At 47.1% G+C, this 24,328-nt stretch overlaps 2 protein-coding genes across 5 annotated transcripts in view; one reads left to right on the top strand and one right to left on the bottom strand.

Annotated features, from left to right (window-relative positions):
- The first annotated feature begins 206 nt into the window (after positions 1-206).
- On the top strand, positions 207-14,495 carry NTAN1 (N-terminal asparagine amidase). 3 transcript variants are annotated; one of them, XM_082644219.1, is made up of 10 exons: positions 207-383; positions 5,877-5,979; positions 6,056-6,121; positions 6,406-6,514; positions 8,390-8,463; positions 10,315-10,368; positions 11,134-11,187; positions 12,201-12,298; positions 13,636-13,749; positions 14,150-14,495. In XM_082644219.1, exons 1-10 carry the CDS (start codon positions 303-305, stop codon positions 14,327-14,329), a joined length of 933 nt encoding a protein of 310 aa, XP_082500345.1. In that variant the 5' UTR covers positions 207-302; the 3' UTR covers positions 14,330-14,495. The 3 variants fall into 3 exon arrangements, with proteins under 3 accessions (XP_082500345.1, XP_082500347.1, XP_082500346.1); XM_082644221.1 differs by lacking the exon at positions 5,877-5,979 and having other exon boundaries at positions 212-383; XM_082644220.1 differs by lacking the exons at positions 5,877-5,979; positions 6,056-6,121 and having other exon boundaries at positions 255-383.
- PDXDC1 (pyridoxal dependent decarboxylase domain containing 1) overlaps positions 13,668-24,328 on the bottom strand; it is a 53,590-nt gene continuing 42,929 nt past the window's right edge. The window contains exons 15-24 of one of the 2 annotated variants that reach the window (XM_082644217.1): positions 23,791-23,879; positions 22,249-22,354; positions 20,592-20,763; positions 19,875-19,993; positions 19,486-19,607; positions 18,417-18,509; positions 18,208-18,304; positions 17,222-17,326; positions 16,480-16,706; positions 13,668-13,803 (exon numbers count right to left, since the gene is read on the bottom strand). In XM_082644217.1, the coding sequence (XP_082500343.1) occupies positions 13,744-13,803; positions 16,480-16,706; positions 17,222-17,326; positions 18,208-18,304; positions 18,417-18,509; positions 19,486-19,607; positions 19,875-19,993; positions 20,592-20,763; positions 22,249-22,354; positions 23,791-23,879 (1,190 nt within the window). In that variant the 3' untranslated portion in view covers positions 13,668-13,743. Of the gene's footprint in view, positions 13,804-14,854; positions 16,707-17,221; positions 17,327-18,207; positions 18,305-18,416; positions 18,510-19,485; positions 19,608-19,874; positions 19,994-20,591; positions 20,764-22,248; positions 22,355-23,790; positions 23,880-24,328 lie in introns of those variants that run through there. The other variant, XM_082644218.1, reaches the window with a different exon arrangement.

Raw genomic sequence — 24,328 nt, 5'->3', positions numbered from 1 at the left:
TTTCCCAGGGCCCTTAGCGGAGGCGGGCCACTCCCTCCCGTTTGGACTACGTTTCCCATGGGGGCCATGCGCCCCCCGCCCCCCATAGATTTCCTCAGCCTCTTGGGGCTGCACCGCTTCCGTCGGACTCCACTTCCCGGTGGCACCCGCGGCTGGGCGCGGCGGCGGGGCGGCCCGAGAGAGAGGGTGAGGGTGAGGGCGAAGGCGAGGGCGAGGGCGGGGGCAGGGGCGGCGGGCGGCGGGCGGCCCGCGGCTGAGGAGGCCGCTGCCTCCCTGGGCCTGCCGGGGCGGCCGCCTCCGCGATGCCGCTGCTCGTGGAGGGGCGGCGAGTGAGGCTGCCGCAGTCCGCTGGGGACCTCGTCCGAGCCCACCCGCTTCTGGAGGTGAGCAGGGCCCGGGCGGGGGGCTTCGAGGCGGTCCCGAGGGAATCCGCAGGCGGTCCAGAGCCCTCCTCACCTAGCCGCCACCACCCGCTCTCCCCGAATCAGGCTCGAAACTTGGCGCAGCGGAGGTGCTATCGGCACATCCGGAGCCCAGGCCGCCGGCAGCAGAGTTTCTGCCCTCGCTTGAGGCATCTGTGGAGCTTTTACCTTCTTTGGACCTTAGAGGGCATCTGCTGAGGCCCCTCTTTTCCAAAGGAGGGAACGGGGGCCCAGAGAGGTTAGGTGACTTGTCCAGGGTCGCCCAGCACCGCGGCTTGAGGACACCCCGGGACCCCCTTTCTCCAGACAGGGCGGTCCCAATCTCCAACCCGGACTTGGCCCGTTTAGGCAAATCTGGGCAGCGCCCTTGCTCCCTCGCCGGGGATCCCCACTCGTGGTGAGCGCGGCATCGTCCTTGGGTCCTCAGGAAGCAGGAGGTTTTCTGGGGTGGGCAGGGACATCCTGGCGGGTCGCCTAGTCTTCTAGACCCGGGGCCTGGGGCTCCCGGTTAGTTTCAGTCGGAAGAAAGGGCCGTTTTCACCCAGCTGGGGCGTGTTGAGGAACCACACCCTATGGAAGGGTTTTTTGTTTTGTTTCCTGCTCTTGTCCTTAGATGGACCTCTGAACCCTTAGTCCAAGCTTATGCAGAGACTGTTTAGAAAAGGGTTCTTACTGTAAAAAAAAAAAAAAAAAAAAAAAAATTCCGAACCAAACCTCCCACTTGCCCCAGATCCAGTTAAGGGGAAATCAACCATTTCATTGATTTAAGAGATTCATGTTGAGCCTCTAATGTACGTTGCCTGTGGTGTTTGCCTCTTTCCCCACAATCAGGACATTTATAGGGTGGGGATGGTTTTTAATCACAGGGTGGCTCAAATACCGTGACTGTTAATTAAGTGCCATAAAGGGAAAAATAAAAAAAGCTCCTTTTCACTCTGCAAAGTGAAGCCGGGGAACCTGATTGAGTCTGTAGGCTTAGGGAAGGTATTTTTGGGTTTTCTTCTGTAACAGTTGCAGGGTGATTTTGTCTGCATGCTTGTTTTGTTTATTTTCCTTTGGTCTCTCCCCCAGAATGTAAGCTTCCTGAAGGCAGACAGTGTGTCTTTGTATCCTCAGAGCCTAGGGCAGTCCCTGTCAGTGAATCTGTGCTTTGTAAATATTTGTTACACAAATGTCTGAGCAGAATGACCCCTGAAAATGACCCAAAAGATGAGGGGGGGGGTGTTACTGACAGGGAAAAGAGGACAACTCTGTGTGATTCTCAACTTGCATTTCAAGAAAACAATAATATTAGCCAACACATACTGGGCACCTAGCAGACACTAGGTTAAGTGTTAAGCACTTTCCTTGTACTGTGTCACTGCCACACCATGAACTGGTGCGGTTGGGAGTACGACTCACCAAGGGAGAAAAATTGCAGCTGCCTAAAGAATATAGGTGGCACCCTATTTTTATGCCTGCTTGAAATTTTCTATGATAAAAAGTTAGATCAGTGTCCAAGGCAGCCCCGTAAGTGTGTAGAGAGGGGGGAATGAGATGAGATACCAGGGCGGCTGGCCCCCTAGAAGGGAGGTTTGGCCTCTTTGGGGAGATGTGGCCTAGAAATGCTGTGTAGTGGGGACTAGTTTGCCTTACAGGAATGGGGGAGCGGGGGTGGGGGCACTTCCATCTCAGCAGCCTAAGGGAAGAGGGGGAGGGCATTCTAGCTGAGCAAGCTGGACTGTGCCCCGTGGCCCCTGGGCGGGAGGGGAAGGCCCCGAAGGCAGGTGGACTGGCCCGTTTCCCTGGCAGAGGGGGCAGAAGGGGCAGAGTGGAAGATAAGCCGGGAGAGGTAGGTCGTACCTAGGTGGCAGGGGTTTAGATGGATCTTTCAGCTGACGTGCAATGTGGAGAAATGAAAGGTTTAATAATTTTTTTTTAATAACAAGTAGTGTCCCCTTGGTAAGAAAATAGAAATTATAAATCTCAAAAAGAAGAAAACAGAATCTGTGACCACAACCATGCTTCACATTTTGCTGTACTTTTTTACATGATAGCATGCTATATATTCTGTTCTATAATGTGTCTTTTTCATGTGACAGTAGGTTGTGAGCATGCAGTAGCAGCACTTACAAGCCTGTCCATAGCTAGACTTAGCATAGGATAATGGTAACAACAGCAACGGTGACAGCAATGCAGTGGAACTTGCTGAGCATCCCAGCCCTAGGGAGCAGGTGCTGCTGCTGTTCCCATTTTACAGATGGGAACTCTGAGGCACAGAGGGTGGAGTAAATTGCCCAAGATCCCACATCCTGTGAGTGGTGAAGCCTGGATCGCAACCCAGGCGATCCGCCTTTGCCTCTAGAGCAGCAGTGCTCAATACACTAGCCACTGGCCGCATGTGGCGATTTACATTTAAGTTAATTCAAATTTAAAAATCAGCTCCTCAGTCACACTAGCCACGCTTCAAGTGCTCGACAGCCACGTGTGGCCGGTGGCTGCTGTATGAGACAGGGCAGGTGCAGATCCTTGCCATCGCCGCAGAAAGCGCCCTTGGGCGGTGCTGTCTAGAGCCTTTGTTCTTACCGGTCACTGGACGCTCAGGGACTGGTCCTGCGGTCTCCTGAGAAACAGTCCCATGGAATTCCACTTCGTTCCTGCCTTTAAGCATGAGCGATATTTATGCTCTTTCCCCATTAGGAACATTCACAGAGCTAAACCTTTATAAACCCCTGTAACTATTCCTCAGAAGGGTTTTTTTGAGCAGAAAAGCGGGGTCAGGACAGGGGACCAGAGGTGGGGAATGTTGACAGCCACCCCCTACAGACCTGCTGTCAGTTAATCCTCCCACAGCCTAAGGAGTGGCCGTCATCAGCCCCGTTTCCCAGAGGAGGGCACAGAGCACCGAAGCTCAGCCTAAGGCCCAGGTCACTGGCTCAGGGAGAGGCCCCTGGGCACTATATTGCAGGAATTAGGTGTAAGGGAGGAAAGGACTGAGATGAGGTAGCGCCCGACGGGTGGGAAGAAGGCTCAGTTCTGAGATCTGCGCCCGGCGGCGCTCTCATACTTGCTCTCCCGTTTTCTTCAAATTTCACTGTCACTCATAAGTAGCTTTCTGGGGACACAGCCGCGGCCACTTGTCATGTGTCGTCTATGCTGCTTTCACGCTGAGGAGCTGAGACCACGCGGTCTGCAAAGCCCAGGATACTTACTGTCTGGCCCTTTTCTGAAACAAGTGTACTGACCCCTGGGTTAAGAGAACAGTGCCATCCGATAGGGACTGGGAAATGAGGATGAGCCGCAGCAGGAGAGACTGAGGGAAAAGATATTTTTTCGTGAATCTGAGCGTCCAGCGAATAATAAAAGTTCAGAAAAAGTTCAGAAAACAACTGCTTTTATTTCAGAAAGGATGCGAGTTTATAAAGTAGGACTGTGTATTTTTCCACAGAGGAGAACTTTGGCTAACCTTTTTTCATTTTTTAAAGTGAAAGACCAAAGCAACGTTGCTCTTTTCACTTTCTGGCCATTCTCTCTCCTGATAATTTGTGCTTCTGTTTCTCTGGGAAATAGTAGGAGCTGTGTCGATGAGAGACGTGATTTTTGGTCTTGGGCACGCAAGTGATAATTCATTTCTCAGAAATAGCTTTGCTTTTGGGTGGTGACCAAGTTGTGAAAACGAGTGGTAAAAATTTGCCTTGACTTCTCCCTCCCCTCCCCGAAAAGAACAAAAAGAGGTAAGTATTAAAGGAATAATAGAAAGGAAATTCTGCATTCTCCTTTATCTTATCTTGAATTAAGGTGAGAAATGGCGTGAAAATGAAAAGTGCTTACTGCTCTGAGGTGTTGTGAGTTTTTGCACAATTGGCTGCATCTCTTTCTCCCTGACTCCGCCGTCCGGTCACACACTGCACTTCACTCAGGCCTTAGTTCCTTTCTTCTTTAAAAAAATTTTTTTATTGAAGTATAGTTGATTTACATTGTTGAGTTAATTTCTGCTGTACAGCAAAGTGATTCAGTTACATATATATACTCTTTCATATTCCTTTACGTTATGGTGTATTACAGGATATTGAATATAGTTCCTTGTGCTGTACTGTAGGACCTTGTTGTTTATCTATCCTATATATAATAGTTTGCATCTGCTAATCCCAACTTAGTTCCTTTCTTAAATGGAGGGGCCAGTCTCACTATAACTGCTGCCTTGTTTCCAATTAATGAAAGTTTATTAAAAGAGAACCCTCTAGAACTCATCAAGCGTATCGTCATGTTTTTTTACATCTCTTGTATTTTGTTAAGTAAGCAAGTACTAACCTAAATTAGCACCAACAGTGAGGAATGGCCAGAAGCCAGTGTAAGACCATAAAAATGTTCCCTGGTCTAGACAGTTACACAAGCTCTGTATTTGCACATATGGTTAGGAAATTGTTTATTGAGTTTATTTGTTGCAAGTAAGAAAATTATGAAACATTTTAGTGATGCCTCAATTTGATGTTTTTGAAAAAAAAAAGTTTAATTTAGTTCTCATGAAAGAATTAACCACCTGAGTTTTTTCCCCCCAGGCTTACTAATAATTTATACAAATATTCAATTAGTCAGAATTTTCACACCTAATATTAACCTATCTTTTCATAAATTTGCTTATTTATGAGGGCTCCTTTTTGGTTTTCTACTTTAATAACATAATTACATCATAGGACATTTGGAGAATAGAGCGACAGTTAAATGACTTGTGTTTGCCCTGTTCTAACACAATCTTGGTTATATTGGTGAATTTCCTTCCAGTATTTTTCCCTATATGTGGCAACATTTTTAGCATTGTTGTATTAACAGCATATTTGCAGCTTAAATTTTTTCTTTTTTTACTCGAATCTTGCCCTTCAGTTTACATTTCCAAACTCTTTTCCCATAGTCTTCATTTTTCATGACTGTGCAGTTAGCAGTTGTGAGTTGGTTCTGCATAATTTACTTGCCTTTTCTGTGGTTGTCCCCAGCTTTGTGCCATTCTCGATAACACAGGGATTGAGTGCATTTTGGGTTATTTCCACCGTACAGATTTCCAGAGGTGGGAATTACTAGATTAGGAGATAGGTATGGTCTGGATCCCTCCTCCTCTTTAAAGAAAGTGAAAAAGGTCTGTGATTTCTGAGCCACCCAATCCACTAGTCCATAAGATCTGATTCTCTTTACAATTGTAAAGAATGGGGAAAAGATTTTTGCATCTTATTTCATAGGTACTAGGGTCTTGTTCTGTAGGGTGAAAAAAGAACAGAACTTCCTTGTTTCCTTCACATTGTTCCACATGGTAGTTACTGCTGCTGCCTTTTTATTTTAGCTTTTCTGTCAGATAATACACACACCTCAGACCTCACGAGTGTGTGTTTCCCACGTAGGGCACACTTTGGCTCTCTCCACCTCTCTAGTCACTCAATCCTCACTAATTTCCATCACTATTTTATTTTTTTTTTAATTAAACAGGAAAGAGCCAGACTTCTCAGAGGTCAGTCTGTTCAACAAGTGGGACCCCAGGGCCTTCTGTATGTTCAGCAAAGAGAGCTTGCAGTGACCTCCCCAAAGGATGGTAGGTTAGGAAGCAGTGAATTGGGCGTTATCCCCAAAGGCTACTGGATATTTTATTTTATTTCTTTTTTAAACAGGCTCCATCTCCATTCTGGGTTCTGATGATGCCACCACTTGTCACATTGTGGTCCTGAGGCACACAGGTATGATGAGAGAGATGAAGGAAACCGTTAACTTAAACGGACCCAACACGTGGGACCATGAATTTCTCGATTTGCGTTTCCTGGCTCCGCTTACCTCTTCTCCATCTGCATGGCCCCTCCCTGTGGCCCTGGTCAGATGGGTTGGCTGGGCAGCCCAGACGTCTCTATTTTTCCTTTTACAGGCTGTTCAAAGATGAGGCGGTCCGAATGGACAGGCGTAGACCTGGCCTGCTCCCCGAGTTCTCATCGGGAATAACATGAGTCGTTTCACCCTTGTTCTTCAGGTAATGGGGCTACCTGCTTGACACATTGTGACGGAACTGACACCAAAGCTGAGGTCCCCTTGATCATGAACTCCATAAAATCCTTTTCCGACCACACTCAATGTGGAAGGTGAGCTCCACGCTACTCTGTTTTGTGATATTGGGAACTTGACACCATCGCGTAGAGGAAACAGCCGTGGCAGCTGTTCCAGCAACGTGGCCTGTCACCAGCACAGTGGCCGCCTGGTCCCCCTGGAGCAGAACGTGGCCCAGCGTCAGCCCCTCATCAGTAGTTGCTGAGGGAGTGAATGGGTGGTGGGTACGAGGGGGGGTTTGACTTTGAATCTGTAGTTCTGTTCTCAGTAATGTCCTCTTAGATGTCCATTTTGCGGACATTGCCTTGTTACACCCCAGCAGTGGAATCTCTTCATTCCTTCAGCGGTTGTTTGTTGAACGTTTCCTGTGAACTAGAACTTGTTTCAGGGACATAGCAGTGAATGGAGTAGACAAACCCTGACCCCGCAGGGCTCATATTCCATAGCAAGGAGATGTCAGCAAAACAGGATTTTAACGATGGACAGGGCTCTGAGGAAAACAGGGCTGGGGAGGAGCCGGAGGTGGCCGGGAGGAAGGGGGTCCAGTTCTCAGTGTCGTGGATTCTGGACGAGAGCTGACGCCTGCCCTGGGTGTCCACCACAGCGCCCAACCCTCTCACCGGTGACAGAAAGCGTGACCACCTGTTTCACGTGTGCGGCCCCGAGATTCAGCTTCCCAGAGTCACAGGGTTAGTTAAACGGGAGGCCCACGACCCCGGCCTGGCTGGTGCTCACGCCTGTCCTCTCCCCTTTCTCTCCCGTTGGCGGGCCTGGCAGGCATCTCATCTTATTTGAAGTCTAAGGCAGCAGTTCATTTGAATGAACTAGTCTAGTCATATGCAAGTTCTTAGAATCCCAGGGGTTTAAAAGACCAGCCTCTCTGTCCGAGTTTCACTAGTGTAACACAGAGCAGTTTTTAAATTTAACTCTTCTCCTGCCAGGTCTGTGACAGGCTGGGCTAGCCTCACGGCTTTGTGGCTTGTGCAGTCGCCAGACTGCTGGGCCCTCCAGGTTACGTAGCCAGACTGGCCCATGGGCCCAACTCCGTGATTCTCAGCACACAGTTGTGAGATAGAAGATGTCATGAGGCAACTTGATGCTTTGCCCTGTGCTGCTGATGCAGAAGATTCTGGTTCATTCCTCAGGAGGATTTTGTCTGTCAGTAGAAGGGATGTGAAATACGGCCACACTTTCCCAAGCTCTGGTTGCCAGGTTGTCACAGGCTGAGGACCAGGGCTTAGCAGAGAAGTGTGCATGGGGCACTCAGGGTTAACAAAGTTAGTGTGGTCTTTCCAGCTGTAGGGCTTCCTACGTGGAGCTTTGCTGTGCATGGTGACTCCCTTGGGCAGTAGGCAAGGCTTCCCAAACTTATTTAACCCCAAGAACACTTTTTTCTGTTTCATGAGGCCAGTGTTCAGGGGAACACACTTTGGGAAAAGCTGGTGTTGTAGATAAGCATGTGCTTTAGACACAGACGCCGTTTCCTTCTCTGTGAAACGGAGATGCAAACCCATCTCTCCACAACGCTGGGTGGTAGAGAAGATGGCGTCTGTGCAGGGATGGTGTCAGTCCCGCCCTTCCCAGTTCTGCACCCCAGGTCCTCTTAGGCTGAGACTTTTAAGAGGTTTTGGAAGCATCCCGCTCGGGGCGGGTCGATAGTGTGACATGGTTGTCTTCTTCCAGAGCAGCCTTTTTCACCCTGTGCCTCGAGGTGGCATCATGTTGGTGTTAAGACACAGCTCCACTCGGCCCCCAGGCACCCGGGCAGGGTCCCAGTGTGCCGCATGGGTTCTTGTGTGTGTGCTGAGGTGTAAACGGGGCCTGGGAGCCGAGAGCTAAAGTTCACAGCAGACCCAGCACATGCTGTCCCGTGCTGTTCAGCCTCTGACCACCTCCTGTCTCTTTGCCAGGCTGGAAGTGCACCTCGTGGGCGGCTTCAGTGATGACAGGCAGTTGTCACAAAAACTGACTCATCAGCTTCTTAGTAAGTTCACTTTTTTCCTCAAATTTGATAAAAATATGTATCTATTTTTGCTTAGATAAAAATCCCAATTAGTACAGAACCTATGAGGGGTGCACCTGCTTGGAGCCACACAAACTGCTCAGCTTGGAATCTTCCATAAAGACTGGATAGTAAAGAGCTAAATGCTTAGAGGTAATGGGATGGGGACAAGATTTTCTTTCAAAATAGCAGGTGATGCATCCCAAAATAGCAAGTGCTGTGAACTGTGTGAAAACAAGAACCACCTTCTGGGCAGAAATGTCCATTTTAATCTGAAGAGAATTAAAACCCCAATAAAAGCCAATTTTTCCTGTTAAATTAGCAAATATTAAAAAAAAAAAAAAAAGATGTTCTTTGATTAACCATGAGGCAGCGAGGTGGGTGTATTCCTGCAGCACTGGAACATACTTTGGTGTAACCTGTCAGGAAAGCCATTGGCATCATGGTCCATCATGGGCCCAGTAACTCCCCTTCTGGGAATGTATTATTAGAAAATAATCTGAGATGTACATAGAGATTTATGCCCAAAGATGGGAAGTAGAATGTTATTTACAATTGAAAATAATCTAATGTCCATTAGTAGAGGAATAGTTATATAGCCATTAAAAAATAATACTTATGAAGAGGGGCTTCCCTGGTGGCGCAGTGGTTGAGAGTCTGCCTGCCAATGCAGGGGACACGGGTTTGAGCCCTGGTCCGGGAAGATCCCACATGCCGCAGAGCAACTGGGCCCGTGAGCCACGGCTACTGAGCCTGCGCGTCTGGAGCCTGTGCTCCGCAACAAGACAGGCCGCGACAGTGAGAGGCCCGCGCACCGCGATGAAGAGTGGCCCCCGCTTGCCACAACTAGAGAAAGCCCTCGCACAGAAACGAAGACTCAACACAGCCATAAATAAATAAAGCAAAACTGTCAAAAAAAAAAAAAACTTATGAAGAGGTTTGAATTACATGGAAAAATACATATGTACAAAACAATCAGGATATAAAATTTTCTACATCTGAGCTCAGCTGTGCACGGACAAATATGGCGGGAAATATACTGAATGTTAACTGCTAGGATTATGGGCATTAAAAGCCCATACACTTATATCTTTAAAAACCCACATATTCTTTCCACTCTCCTGTATTTTCCAAATTTTTCATAATAATCAAATTTTGTATGACTGATAATCAGGAAAAAAAGTTATTTAGGAAAAGGGTAAAAATCTTATGAATGAGTTTGTCCCCCCAACCTCTCAGAATGGAGAGAAGAGTGGAAAGCCTTGGTCAAAGTTTCCTTTGAGCTTGAGGCTAGGAGCACGTCTGTCCCTTGGCAGGCAGGGTTCTGGGCATCAGCTCACGTGGGTCTGACCTCTGATAAGAGGCCAGGTTGTGACCGGAAGGCTAGTGGATCCGACTCTCTGTCCCCTTCTTGACTTGTTCAGCATATGCTCTGCTAATTAAAGGAACTTTTTTTTTTAAATTGTGTGTCAAATGCCTGAAATCTTTTGAATACTGCACACAGCTCAGAACTGGCTTATATATTGGCAGATGGATTTTGTTTTTTTTGTTTTTGTTTTAATATTTATTTCTTTTAGGCCGCGCCGGCTTAGTTGCGGCACTCAGGATCTTCCTTGTGGCACGCGGGATCTTTTTAGTTACAGCAGCATGTGGGATCTTCTTTTAGTTGCAGCGTGAGGACTCTTAGTTGCAGCATGCACGTGGGATCTCGTTCCCAGACCAGGGATCGAACCCAGGCCCCCTGCATTGGGAGCGAGGAGTCTTACCTACTGGACCGCCAGGGAAGTCCCTCAAGGAACTTTTTTGACATCAGTTTTTAAATTCTCATTGTAGGTGAATTTGACAGACAGGAAGATGACATTCACTTGGTGACATTATGTGTGACAGGTAAGTTCTGCCATCTTTCCCAAAGCAAAGCTGTAGATTTTGGGGATGTTTTGCCCTTGCTCTTAAAGCAGGACCCAGCATCCGTTTCTCAGTCGTAGACGGCACTGTTTGTCAATGCTTTGATGCCTTCTGGCTTTTCCCATATCTTCTGGGATGGCCTTCCCCGCCCTCCCCACTCCAAATCCTGCTCAACCTCAGTTGAGATCCTGACCCCCCTTGAGTGCAACCCCTCCGTCCTTCCTTGGGATTCTCAGCAGTCTGCTCTGTACTCCTGGGAAGGAGGAGGGGCCAGATCCCGGAAAGGAGCTGCCGCCACGCCTGTAGGCCGCTGGGAGGCCCGGACTCTGGAGAGGCAGTTTGTTTGCTATAACCTTACTGCTCTGGGGCTCAGTGGGGAAACAGGGACTCAGTCCCTTTCATGTTCTGATTTCCCCCCTTTTGCAGTGGGGGCTCCTTCTTGGCCTTTATTTATGGAAAATAAAAGCGATTGTTTGGGGCTTCCCTGGTGGCACAGTGGTTGAGAGTCCGCCTGCTGATGCAGGGGACATGGGTTCATGCCCCAGTTCGGGAGGATCCCACATGCCGTGGAGCGGCTGGGCCCGTGAGCCGTGGCCACTGAGCCTGCGCGTCCGGAGCCTGTGCTCCACAACAGAAGAGGCCACAACAGTAAGAGGCCCGCGTACCGCAAAAAAAAAAAAAAAAAAAAAGCGATTGTTCGGTATTTCATAAAAATTGATCTTAAAATTTCTTTTTTTTACGTGTTAGAATTAAATGACCGGGAAGAAAATGAAAACCACTTTCCAGTAATTTATGGTATTGGTAAGTAGCGTGTTGATCGGAGGGTTTATTGGTCTCACACTGACAAGACAAGCTCCGGTTAAAGGCCGATTCCACCAGCTAGTAAGCCCGTTGCTGTCAGTGTGTCACAGCGTTAGGTTCAGATCCTGACTTCTCGGTTTATTTGCTGGGCAAGAAGCTTACCTTCTCTAACCTTTATCTACAAAATAGAGAAAACATCCAAATCCTAAGACTGTGAAAAGAAACAGGGTAGCAAATATAAAGTGTAGGCATCACCCCCGTTAGGGGAAAGCTGAATGTCAGTGGTCTCTGCTCCCCCAAGAGGCCTCTCTGCTTTTTTCCAGCCAGTGCTGTGGGGCCTGGAGCAGGGCATTTGAATTTGAATCTTCTTATACTTAGGGAACTAATTAAGGTTTTGATTGAGAACAAAGATCCTACAAAGGAAAGTGTACAACCACCAGGCTAAAGAAAACCCAGAACTTTCCTCCCTCCTGTAACAGCCCCTAGGACTCCCAAGGCTGTAATAGGGTGAGCCTGGCTGTCTCTACAGAGGGCTCCTGCCGTATCTGTGACATTTGATTTATTTGGCTGGGTGTCCACTGCTTTATTCTCTATACTTTGTATGTCTGAAATAGTTAGTAAAAACCAACACACAAACACCAGATTTGGCCCCAGTCCCAGGCCATGTTCGCAGCCGTGTTTGGTCACAGGGCTGACCAGGGAGGCTTTGCCACGCGCTGCCTGAAGAGATGGCGCACCTCCTGTGGGGGGGGGCCCTTGGTTTGGAACCAGGTCTTACCTAGTCCAGTTCAGGCTTCAGCTCTTCTCAGCGAGATGTTTGGCTAAAGGGTTGCATTATCCCTTTCCAGGAAGGGAGACGCTACAGACACCTAAGAGTAACTTTGTTCAGTTTCCACTCTTTTCTCTCTGAGGGAGACTCATCCATATTCTATTACATGTGGTGGTGGAAGTGTGAGACTGTGCCAACCCTTGTGGCTTTTGTCAATTGGAAGTCATCCTGTTGTCCCTCACAGCTGTCAACATCAAAACCTCGGAGATCTACAGAGCCTCCTTCCAAGACCGAGGTCCGGAGGAGGAGCTACGTGCCGCACGAGCTTTAACAGGAGGACCAGTGAGTTTGATACCATCTTTGTGTTACAGGGTTAAGGAAAAAAGGGGGGCATCAAACTCCAAAGTCTAAAGTTTTATAGACCTTAGAAATGAAAAGTTTATATCACTTCTTTAAAGTTGTACATGATCAGGAACCACCACGAACACATCATTTAGAATAAAGATGAACGTTTTCAGTTATAAGCTCAAGACCCCAGTTATCTGCCGTGAAGATGTTGGGGAGGTATGTGAACACCCAGCACCCAGATCCAAAGAGAACGAGCCCCTTTTACTTTGTAAGGACTTTACCAGTGAAGTTGCTGCAAAGAAAGGCGAGCTAAGGGGGAAGAAGAGCCTTCTCCCCTCTGCACCTCAGGATCACACTCTCCTCTGGACCAAGCAACTGAAGACCAGTTTGCTGGGATGAACTGATTAACCCCAAGAATAATCAAATCACTTTAAAAGTCTGATTGCCTTAGGGTGCTTTTTAATTAAGTAACACCTTCATTTTAAAAGTTAGAAAAATAAAAACCTAAGACTTACACGTTGTTTGAGGAATGGGTGAAAGAATCCTTTTAAAATGCTTAAAGTGTGAAAAAAAATAGAAATCACATTCAGAGCACCCAAAAGAAATCTGCTCACTTACGAAATGCTGCCACTTTCATTGGAAATATCTGGATTCAGTGGTCTGTTCTGCCAACCCTTTGACATTGTTAGGGTTCCTTCTGCAGCCTCTCAAGTAGCATAACAGCCTTGATTTAGCTAAGATTCAGGACATATTTCAGTCTCAGTAACCAAAATTGAACATTGCTGGTGAAGCTGAAAACTACCATTGGCACATTTAAGAATTCAGGGAACGGATCATTTGGCAAATTAACATTTTAACAAATTGGTTTTTCCCTTCTTTTGATGGGGCAACGGCATGTGCACTTTTAAGTTTCAGGGTTACTCGGGGTGTGAATAATGAGGCAGAGTTTCATGTAGCAGTGAGGAGTGTGGACTTCAGTCACACACACCTGGGTCTGGGCCTGGCCCTAACACTTACGGACGTGTGACCATGGGCAACGGGCCCGTCTCTCTGAGCCTCAGGTTTCCAACCAAAATGGGAAAAATGCCATCTTCCTGCGGGACTGTTGTTAGAACTAAACAAAGTAATGTCTGCTTCCCACAAAGTGTAGTACCAGAGAGGTGCAAAGTATTCAGTAAGTAGCAGCTTCTGTTACTATGAGACAAAAATTGAAAGAAGCTTATCACCCAGACAAATGCCTTAATTTCAAGACTACACTGGAGCTTGCATTAAAGGTAGGGTTTAAGCTGATAACATTCCTTAAATTCTATCCTTGAAACGTTCTTTTTTAGATGATTAGTATTTACGATGCAGAGACAGAACAACTTCGTATAGGACCATATTCCTGGATGCCATTTCCCCATGTGGATTTCTGGTTGCAGCAAGATGATAAGCAAATACTAGAGGTGAGAATTTACAGGTTGGGTAAATCTTAAATCTGTGGACCTTGGTTTCCTCATCTGTAAGGAAAAAAAAAAGGGATTAGACTAGATAACAGCAGCTTTTCCTTCAGTGTTTGGAGGATGCCATTGGCAGACCCTGTTTAGCTGCTGTATCAGTCGGGCGTAAGTGGAGTCCTGGATGGACATCTACGCAGGGGAGCAGTAGGCAACCAACTGTTTTGTTCTCATTAACCCAGGACACCTCGTTTCTTATGTAATTTTACAAATTACATATATTTATATAGTGATCTGAGAACAGCCTGATTAATGTTTAAGGAGCACAGAGAGACTCTGACGTTTTTATCAAAGTAGGGAACAGAGCAGGGTTCTTCTCTCATGCCCCAAATCTTGTTTGTTTTTCCAGAACCTTTCCACGTCACCTCTGGCTGAGCCCCCCCACTTTGTTGAACATATTAGATCTACCTTGATGTTTTTAAAGAAATACCCTTCTCCAGCTAACACGCTGTTTCCTGGAAATAAGGCTCTACTGTACAAAAAAAACGAAGATGGCTTATGGGAAAAGATCTCTTCTCCAGGAAACTAAAAATAAATAGGAATTACCAAAGAAAGCAACTTTTTGGCATGACAAAAGACCACTGGTGGAGGTAGGAAAGAATATGAATTTGGAATCTACATCCATTCAGTCTTAGGTCTCTTTCCTTGCTCCATGTTTTTCAAATGACTTTAAAATAAAATCTTATTTTGGCAAAGGCATTTGTTTAGGTTTACTTTTTGGTTAGTAATGAGAGGCAGAGGAGAAACCAGCTTTCTCACTGTGCTATAAGCAGCTATTTCAGATACTTGGGTAAGTCTAATTCTGTTAAATTAGTGAATAAGGGAAAAACTGTCATCTATTTTGTTTAAAAGAACAATATTTAAAATGCAGTAAAGTTCGGTGAGAATTTATACATCTCACAGAGAGATTTTTTTTTGACCTCAAAATATTTTAGAAGCATCAAATCCAAAACTGATGTTATATTTTTAGAAACCTTTATTTTTCTGAAATTGTTATCCAAAAGGAAGGTACCATGCCCAATTAATGCTAAGATTTATGAAGTGAACTCAGTGGTAACAATTTCAAGAACCTTTATTGAAACCAACATTCAAATAGTATCTCAAGGGTGAAATTCTGTTTCAGCAAAACCAATTTAACAATTTCAAATATATATAAAAACATTTAAAAATTAATCTTGTTAAAGGTGATAATTTCCCCTTCCCCCGTTTTATCTGCTATACTTCATTGCACCAAATAAACAGGGAAGACTTTGTTTAATCATCTGCACCCCAAAAAAAAAAAAAAAAAGGAAAATTGCATTTTGACAAGTGCCAAATGTCAGAAATCACATCAGATCAGAGTGTAATTATAGGCTTAATGTGGTATAACTAAGGCTTTCAGTACTACAGTCCACAAACCCAGTGTGAATCCCCACCATCTTAAGGTCTCCCGTAGCTCGACTTCACTGGACTAAAAGGCACAGGGGCCGTTACCTATGATAAACGAAGTGATGCAGTACTTTTGGAAAAGTAGAAACAGGCCATAATCAAGGGTTACTTCCAATTATTTCAGCAGTAGTCTAGTCTGGCATGATCAGCCTGAGAGAGGTTACATTTCTGGTTCTTGTTTGAGTTGGGCCCAAAAGGGTGAGCTGCAAGTAGAACAGAAGCTCCAGAAGCTCCCATGAGAACAGGTCAAAGGTGTGCTTAGTTTAGAATTTCAACGTAACGAGGTGCTGTACAGCATATTTAATACGAGGCTTTTAAGAGTAGCATCTATTGAGTTTTCAGATATTAAACATAGAAATAAGTACAGTCTGTACTTGTGTGCCAATTTAAAAGCTTTATCAGTATTTAAAAATATACATATATATATATATAATATGGTCAAGAAGAGTCTTTACAGTTACTTTTAATAGATGAGTCCTTTAATTTGTTTACAAATAGTATATAAAGGGAGAAATGGATTTGTGGCAGAGCTAAGTCAGACAGAAGCACTGTCCAGTCTAACTTGCTTGACGACCCTGCCACAGCTTGAGCAGACACGGTCCTTCCTGACGTCTCTGGGGAAGCAGCAATTGGGGGTGGCAGGAGAGGGCTTCTGACACTCTTATTTACAATCCCATTGAAACCCACTCTCCTTCAAGCCAAACGCAATCCAGTTGTGTACTGCAACCTGATCAAACTAAACACCAAGCAAAACAGATGGCAAAGAACACTGTCTGTCTCCTCTGCAGCAGGACAACAGAGAACCCAGAGAGTTCTAAAGAAAGCTGTCTTACCAAAGGGTTATTATGTGCAACCTAGTAACTTCTTACACGTGTGTTTAGAAAGATAAGAGCAAGTGTTTCAAGTGGCAGGCACTTGAAATTCTAAGTTTTCTCTGTGAATAAAAAGTGTTTATGGTAACTGGGGGGAAAAAGGTATTACTACAGTTGGGCAGACAGAAACAGTAGTTGTTGGTTGTTCTACCAATACATACCCACAAAATTAGACAAGTCAATTGCCCTCCCAGAAGCCTGGCTTTCAGGCACATTTTTGTGCAAAAATCCCAGTTAAGCACAAATAACAGTAATTTCTTTCATACTAGCATGTGGCACAGTTCACATTTTCAGAATAACTTCATCTTCCCTGAAACAATATTCAGTACAGTCTCCAAGCAAACACTGAATTTTATCTTAAGCTCTCTGGCTCCTCTACCTGTGGGCAGTCATCTTCCAGGCGCTGGGCCCTGTCCTGGAGGGCCCCCATCTGCTCGGCTTCTGGAGGGGTGGGCACCTCTGGGTGCTGCTCAGGGCTGTTAGCTTCCGAGGCATCTTGCCCACCCGACAGGTGCTCGATCTTCTCTAAGTCCTCGATGTGACTGACTGAGCTGGTCTCGCTCACAGCATCTGAACCTCTTAGGGACCTTTTAAAAGGCTTCTGGCCTAGAAGGAAGATCAATGAACGGCACTGAACGCTCGGAAGACACCCCTGCAACGGAAGCTATCTGTGCTCTAAGTGATTGCTTTATTTAATCATAACTGCTTTGGCAGAAACCCCTGGGATCACTGGCTCTGAAGCATTTAAGTGATGAGGTGAGAAATGAGAGCTGATATGACACTAACACGCCCCCAGTGCCGAGGACTTTGAGGGAACCTCAGTCGGGAAAAGCTCAGGGGAGTGAACACCAGGTTAAGCGTGACAGCTGTCCAGACCCTGACTTCCCCTGGAGAGTGCTACCCAGGTGTTTCCCCAAGGCTTTGAAACGGCTAAAGGGACAGTGACAGCTGTCCTTAAATGACGAGAAATAGGACTCTGGGTTGAAGAATCAAGAAAACAGAGGAATGCAGGTAATACCAAACGGGTAAGGCGTTACATGATGCAAAGGTCTGTCTTACCAGGGGAAATACAACCAGTTTTCTTCAGTGTTAATGAACTCAGACATGGAGACGTGACGTACCTGGAAGTCTCTGTTTAGTGCGAGTGCCTGAGGGGGTCTGAGGCGGTGTTACTCCCGAGCCTTGTACTTTGTACACGTATGTGTGTTCCGTGGACTCCAGGGAGCCTGCAGAAAAGAGGGGGGTGGGGAGGTGTGGGGGGGAGGTCCTGGCGCAGGCGCCCTGGGGGAGGCCCCGGGTCTCCTGACACGTGCCGGGAAGCGACAAAGCCATCTCGCAGCTGTGCCCACGAGTGAGTCCCGGCCCTGCTGGGGTGTTTCAGCCTCGTCTCCCCACGTGTCCTGTGTATGTGTGAAAACAACCAGACAGCAGTGTGGCCCAAGTGTGCCTGGGGAGCCAGGCCCCAATGGGAAATGTCCTTTAGCAACAAGGAATGGATGCCTCTTTGCTAAAGGCTTGGCGGGTTCAGTGTCAGATTATCCCTTGCTGTCATATGACAATGTAGTCATCATTTCCTGGGGAAGGGGCCCTAGGTTCAGGGAATTATTCCACTGGTAGAACAGGAAAGGAGGAGCCTGCAGCTCAATATCATCTTCCCCAAATCCCAGCAACTGGTAATACTTGCTGGTTGCCTGGTTTGAAATAAAAAGGCTCAGCGCTACAGACTATAATCTTTCACTTGCCCCTGGCAAAAAGCAGCTCTCTGCTGGGGCAAAACACTAATGAGGACTGCACAGAATGTTAACACTGAACCAAAACGTCCAAGACACACTGTCTGGAGGACTGAACAGCTGAGTGAATGCGTTCTTGTTGACGTCAAGAGGAGTCTGCTGTGGGCAACAGGCATCTGCTTTCGTACTATTACAGCTGTCGGGGCAGGAGAGGGAAGATGACAGAGTCCCAGGGGCAGACAAATCTCGCCTCCTCTCACAAGAGTCCCGGCCCAGGGCTTGGTGTAAAGCCTGGGACACGGACAAGGCCCCTCAGCACGAGTGTGGGATCCCAGGGCATCATCTGGCAAAACTCTCCAGATGAAAGAGAGTCCTACCTGCCGTTAGGTTAAAAGTTCTTCCCTTTTGTGAAGCCTGTACTGGAGAAAACCAATTCAGCACGGATCCTACCACGGGAATCTGCCGTAACACCCCCTGCAAAACAGAACTGTTGCTCAAGGCCATCTTGTGGAGGCTGGCGCCCAGCCTGAGGCCAGCTGGGGAGCCCACCCTGGGGCCAGCTGGGGAGCCCACCCTGGAGCCTCACCTCTTCCAGAAGTCGCTCCTCGTTTGCCTTCTGCAGTTGAACCTGAGCTTCCTGAATTCCTTTCCGAACCACTTCTGTCATGTTTTCCAGAAGCTGTGTTAAGACCAAGAAAGGCATTATTTGTCTAAGCTTCTTGCTGAAGGCCTAGACTATTAACACAGCGCTGGGGACATTTTTCAAAAGTATATAAGTAAATGGCACTTTAAAATGTCAGTGTAAAAATAAAACAGAATGTCAAATAGAATAGGTCAAAATGTTAAAGGAGGCCTAGGCAGACGTACCTTGGTGACCAGCCTCATTTGCCAGGGAACAGCAATAACTGTCCCTGTGATCTGAATGTCATATCAATAGAAAACAGACATGACTCTCAACATTCATGGAGACAGAGGCAGAAGTAATATAGGCGGGTTTGGAAGAAACTTCAACAAGTCCACCCAAGAATGAATAAAGTTGGCTCCTAGGCTTCATTTCAAACTCCCTTCTCTTCCGCACCCCTACTACCAAAAGTGAATCACATGACACAGGTTTCTCCTCCTCTCAGACCAGTCTTGCTTTGGTCCCTTTTCTCTCCTTTTGAGTAATTTCTAGTGACTCGCATATCTGGTGTGGAGAGCGTCCTGTAAGTCTGACAAGCTTGGTCCTCCATGCCAACTGGCCAAGAGAAGCAGGTCTATTACTGGCGGAAAGTTCTGTTATCAGAAGCACCATCCCATCCAGCCTCAGGACCAGCTCCGATCAGGAACTCTTCCCTGGCCTTGTCGGGCAGAGGTGGACACACCTTCCTGAATGCACAGCCTCCCCTAACTCCTGTCCACAGCATTTACTACCTCAGTTGCTCACATGCGTCTCTTCCCCGCTCTGGCTTGTGAGTTCACTGAGGGCAGTGACCGCATCACATCACCGGCATCCCTGATGCCTGCACAATGCCTGGCTCACAGGAAGCCTTTAAAAACTTGGGGAAAGAATGAATGAACAGACACTGCCAAGGGTAGCTTCTTCCTTTGTGACTCCAGCTAGTTGCCCAGGGAAAACCCAGAAAAGGAATGAGACACTGATTAGTCTTACAGACCCTGGAGTTCTCCTCGATTTCTCGGGCTGTGACTGCAATGGTCTCCACTAGTTCAGAAACATCTAAGTCGTCACTTGACATGCCAATGTAAATACAGCTCTTCATGCTTTTATACTCAGGGCCTGCGGGCAGAAACAACAGACCGACTTGGTTCCCAAGTCCTCAGACACGGGCCACTCCCTGTACAGCAGCGCGACCAGGCACAGAGGAGCCTCCCCGAGGGGGTGAGGACGTGGATCTAATGAGGAGATGGGACCCAGAGAGGCTGCAGAAGGGGCGAAGGGCTCTCTCACCCCGGGAAGATCTAAATAGCTAAGAGAGGCCATTTCCCTTCACACCAGTTAAAAAACAGCTTTCAAAGTTCAGTTGACTTTAGAAGGAGTAATTACCCATTTTAAATGTAAGGTCAGATTCCAGTTCATTTAACTTTTTCAGGAGTCCAGCATGGATTTTTTCCCCTTCTGGATCCGATTTCAAACTGCTCTTATCATCATTAGCGTGTTCATACCTATAAACAATATCACATAACAGTACTTCAGGAATCTACAAGATCAAGTGTCTCTTCAGACACAGGATAACAGGTGGAATAGAAGCTACTGGAAGTTACCAAAGGTGAAGAATGAGACAACGGGCAAAGGAGCCACTCAGAGGGTCTCAAGATCAAACCTTTCCAGAAAGTCCCAAGGGAAGCCCAAGTCTCCAGGGGCATGAAATGTAGAAGGAGGGGCAAGGCTGGGAAGTCCCATCACTTGTAAGAGGAACAGGAGGCTTCCCTGATCCAGAGAGGGGACGAAGGGGCCACAGGAGGGACACACACTGAACCAGAGGAACTGGGAACTGGCTTCTCCTTAGTGAGTTGTAGTTCTCTGTACACACGTCAGTGGTGCACCCAACGTAGTTCTAGTAACTTTCAAGCTGGCACAGAAAGAACACAGCAACTCCTATTTCACTCAGTGCGTGCTGGGCCGCCTGCCCGCTGTGCTCTTGTAAATGCCCAGCACATCTAGATGAACTTTCATCAGACATGAACACTGTCACTCCACGCAGTCATCTTAGATTTCTAAGCTGGTTCACAAAATGACCCACCCACGGTCTTTACACCGTACCTGACAACCCCTATTCCAGGCCAGTTTGGGTCATCAACGTATAAGAGACCTGCTGTTCCCGTCACCTCCTGCTTGAACTCCTCTCGCAGCTGCAGTGTACAGGTCAGGACTGGCAGCTTGCTCTGGATGCAGGCTACGAGCTGATCCACATCCTCTCCCCGAGTTCCTAAAACTGAGCACGTGCACAGAATGTTAGGGAAACGCTTAAGGAATGGCTAAAAATGAGGGAGCAGTGCTCCCACTTCTACTGTCAGAAAGTCAGCAGCTCTAGGTATAGCACATTAGCTGAGCTGAGGAGTTAAAAAAAAAAAAAAAGCCACTAAACCCAGATATGGAAGAATCAGGTGTTAAAAATTCGTATAGCTGGCTGCCCCAGGTGTAGACACATTTTTTCCTTACACTGAAGAATTAGCCTCTCTGATTTAATACACAATGAAACCCTACCATAGAAATCAGATTCTTCTCACAGGAAGACTCTGCTTAAGTCAGGTTATAAACATCATAGCACAGGTGAGAAACAAGGAGGCGACCACAGAGTTCTCGCTCTACGTTCACATGGAGAGAAAGAGAGGGGTTTCAGGGGGCAAGGGTGGGGGGCAGAAGGGCAGGGTGATGATGGCGACAGTACCAAGTACTCCCGAAGGTCAGAGCCTGAGAGGTCTCAGGGTTCAGGGATGCAAGAGTCTTGGCAACATCACTGCGCCTTCACTTCTGCTGATTCCAATGCTTATGTGATCTAAGCCTCAACGTAGGTGGCCTGGGGTAGCCACAGCTAGCTTTTCCAGTTTCAGAGGCTAAGCCTCTGGGGCTAGGCCCCCTGCATAGCAGGAGCAGAGACTCCTGGAAGGTCTGGAGGCCACTGGCTATCTTCACGATGGCTTTTCTGTGCAGGACAGTTGCCTGCACTTCACCACTTGGATGTTTTTGAGAAAATATCTTTCCAAATATGTTGAAAACACCTCATGAAAAACCATCAAACATTTTCTGAAAATGTTTAAACCGTCTCAGAAAAAAACACAATCGGATTTTTAAGGTATCTCTTTTCAGCTTATTTTTAAGTGCCTAATATAAAATACGCCAACCACTACCCGAGCCATTTCACATTCATGATCTCACAGTTTAATCTTCACGTCACCACTATGAGGTGGTGGGGAACAGGTCTGGAGATAAGAAACTTGCTCCAGGTCCTACAGGTATGAAATGGCCGAGGGGGGGACAAGAATCCCCAGGACTTTGTCATAGAAGTCCACGTGCTTTCAGCTCTATAGTTCTCTAAAATGTCTACAACAGTGGTTCTCGACCTTCACTGGCCTATTGTGCCCAGGCTCCACTCCAAGTAAACCCAGTCAGTCAACCAGAATCTCTGCAGGTGGGGCCGAGGCGCTGGGAGTTTTCAGAGCTCCACAGGGATTCTAAAGTCAGTCTGGGCTGAGAACCACTGAACAGAGGGTCACAGGACATCAAAACACAGGAATTCAACTGACTTCAGAGGTCTCTCTTTCTGAGACGTTACCCCGGTAGGTTAATCTACCTAAACTCAGCCCAAAGGAAAAGGAAAAGCCTCTCCAGGGAGAGAAGAGAATATCTCAGCCTGGACTTTGACAGACACGCACTGGTGCTCCCAGAGCAGCGAGGGCAACCCACGGAGACTGGTTACCTGCCGCAGTAGTCAGGGGGCTGAACCGCACGCACGTGCCCTCCACCTCCAGATCCATGACCGTGAGGCCACTCGCGGGCACCAGCTGCTTCAGCTGTTCTCCCAGCTGCAGGGAAAGGGGCAGAATGAACACACTCCCGCAAGGAGGGAATCCAGTGTCTCTGGACCTGCCCTCGTCCGCTCAGTCCAGACCCAAGAGGCTAATGGAGGCTAGTTTCCTTTCACCTTTGATTTTCTTTGAATACTTATGGTACCTTTTTTTTTTTTTTTTTTTTAATTTATTTTTGGCTGTGTTGGGTCTTCGTTTCTGTGTGAGGGCTTTCTCTAGTTGCGGCAAGTGGGGGCCACTCTTCATCGCAGTGCGCGGGTCTCTATCGTGGCCTCTCTTGTTGCGGAGCACAGGCTCTAGACGCGCAGGCTCAGTAGTTGTGGCTCACGGGCCTAGTTGCTCCGCGGCATGTGGGATCTTCCCAGGCCAGGGCTCAAACCCATGTCCCCTGCATTGGCAGGCAGATTCTCAACCACTGCGCCACCAGGGAAGCCCACCACCTTGTTTTTAAAAACCGTAAATTTTATCTTTTTTCTTGCTCAAAAGTATAAGTTCACTATAGAGAGATCTAGGCAATACAGGTAAAGTAAAAAAAAGAAAATTTACCCACAGTACACCACTGAGAGACACACACTGTTGACATGTGGTATAACCATCCCCCACCCCCGGATCTTCTGGGTGTGTATGTGTGTGTATGTATGTGTGTGTCTTCTGTTGTCATAAAACATGACATTCTACATGCTGTGTAGTAATCTGCATTTTTTCACATAATTTACAATGACCATTTCCCCTCTGCCGTAAACATGCAGCTATGTGGTTTATATTGGCTGTTCTGAATGTCACTGTGTGGATGTACCATAATTTATTCATCAAAACCCCTAGGTTGGGCATGTCCAGTGTTTTTTGTTTTGTGTCTTTTTAGGCCGAGCCGTGCAGCTTGCAGGACCTTAGTTCCCCGACCATGGATCTAACCCTCGCCCCCTGCAGTGGAAGCGTGGAGTCCTAACCACTGGGGGCTTGTCCAATGTTTTGCTAGGATTGGTACTGCTCTGGTGAACATCTTTACATTGTTTAGAATATTCTTTATACTCAAATCCAGGAGGTATGATTTCAGTGTCAAAAAGCAGCCAAAGCGTAATGCTCTTGATCCATGTCGCCAGACTGCCAGAGGCGTGCAAGGGTCTGGCTCACGTGCTTCTGGTATCACTAGAGCTCCAAAGTGGCTGCACCACAGGGCACGTTTTGCGTGTTGTTGTTCAGCCTTACACAGCAGCAGGGAAACAGTCCCATGAGGAACCAGTGGGAACAGTGTTGACAGGACCTGCTGGAAGTCATGCAGCACGTGGGGCTGTGGTCTGCTTAAGAAGCCCAGGACGAAGCCCCACGCCTTCACAAGAGGCTCCCCCTGTGGGTTTCTGATTTCCCAGGCAGGACCATGTGTTATCCCAACCATCCAGGACGCAGAAGAAAGGGCACGTGACAGCCGTTCTTACCCAGCGGTTCAGTGCATCGCAGGAGTGCCTCTCCTGGCTGACGGCTGACGGGGCCATGTTGGGCGCTGGGATGGCATTAAGTCCTGGATCTGACACATAACACAGAGAGGGGATTCGCCTCCCAGAAACACAGCTAACTACAAAACACCCCTCCAACCCTGTTTCACTTAGCTTCCAGCGTTAACCTGAGAGAAATGTCTCAACCGGAAATCAAATGTATATCTCACCATGAATGAACAAAATGGCACATACATACGACGGAGTACATACAGCCGTAAGAAGGAAAGTCTGTCACATGCTCAACATAATGTACCCTGAAGGTGTTATGCTAAATGAAATAAGCCAGTCACAAAAAGACAAACACTATATGATTCCACTTACATGAGGTAAAGTTGTCTAATTCAGAGAGACAGAGAGTAGAATGGTGGGTGCCAGGGGCTGGGGGGAGGGGGGAATGGAAGTTAGTGTTTAATGGGTATGAAGTTTCAGTTTTGCAAGACGAAAAAATTCTGGAGAGCTGTTGTCTAACGATGTGAAT

This window comes from Mesoplodon mirus (genome assembly GCF_964341445.2).
Source record: "Mesoplodon mirus genome assembly, chromosome: 15".
Taxonomy (NCBI): Eukaryota; Metazoa; Chordata; class Mammalia; order Artiodactyla; family Ziphiidae; genus Mesoplodon; species Mesoplodon mirus.
This window is presented reverse-complemented; position numbering and strand designations above follow the sequence as displayed.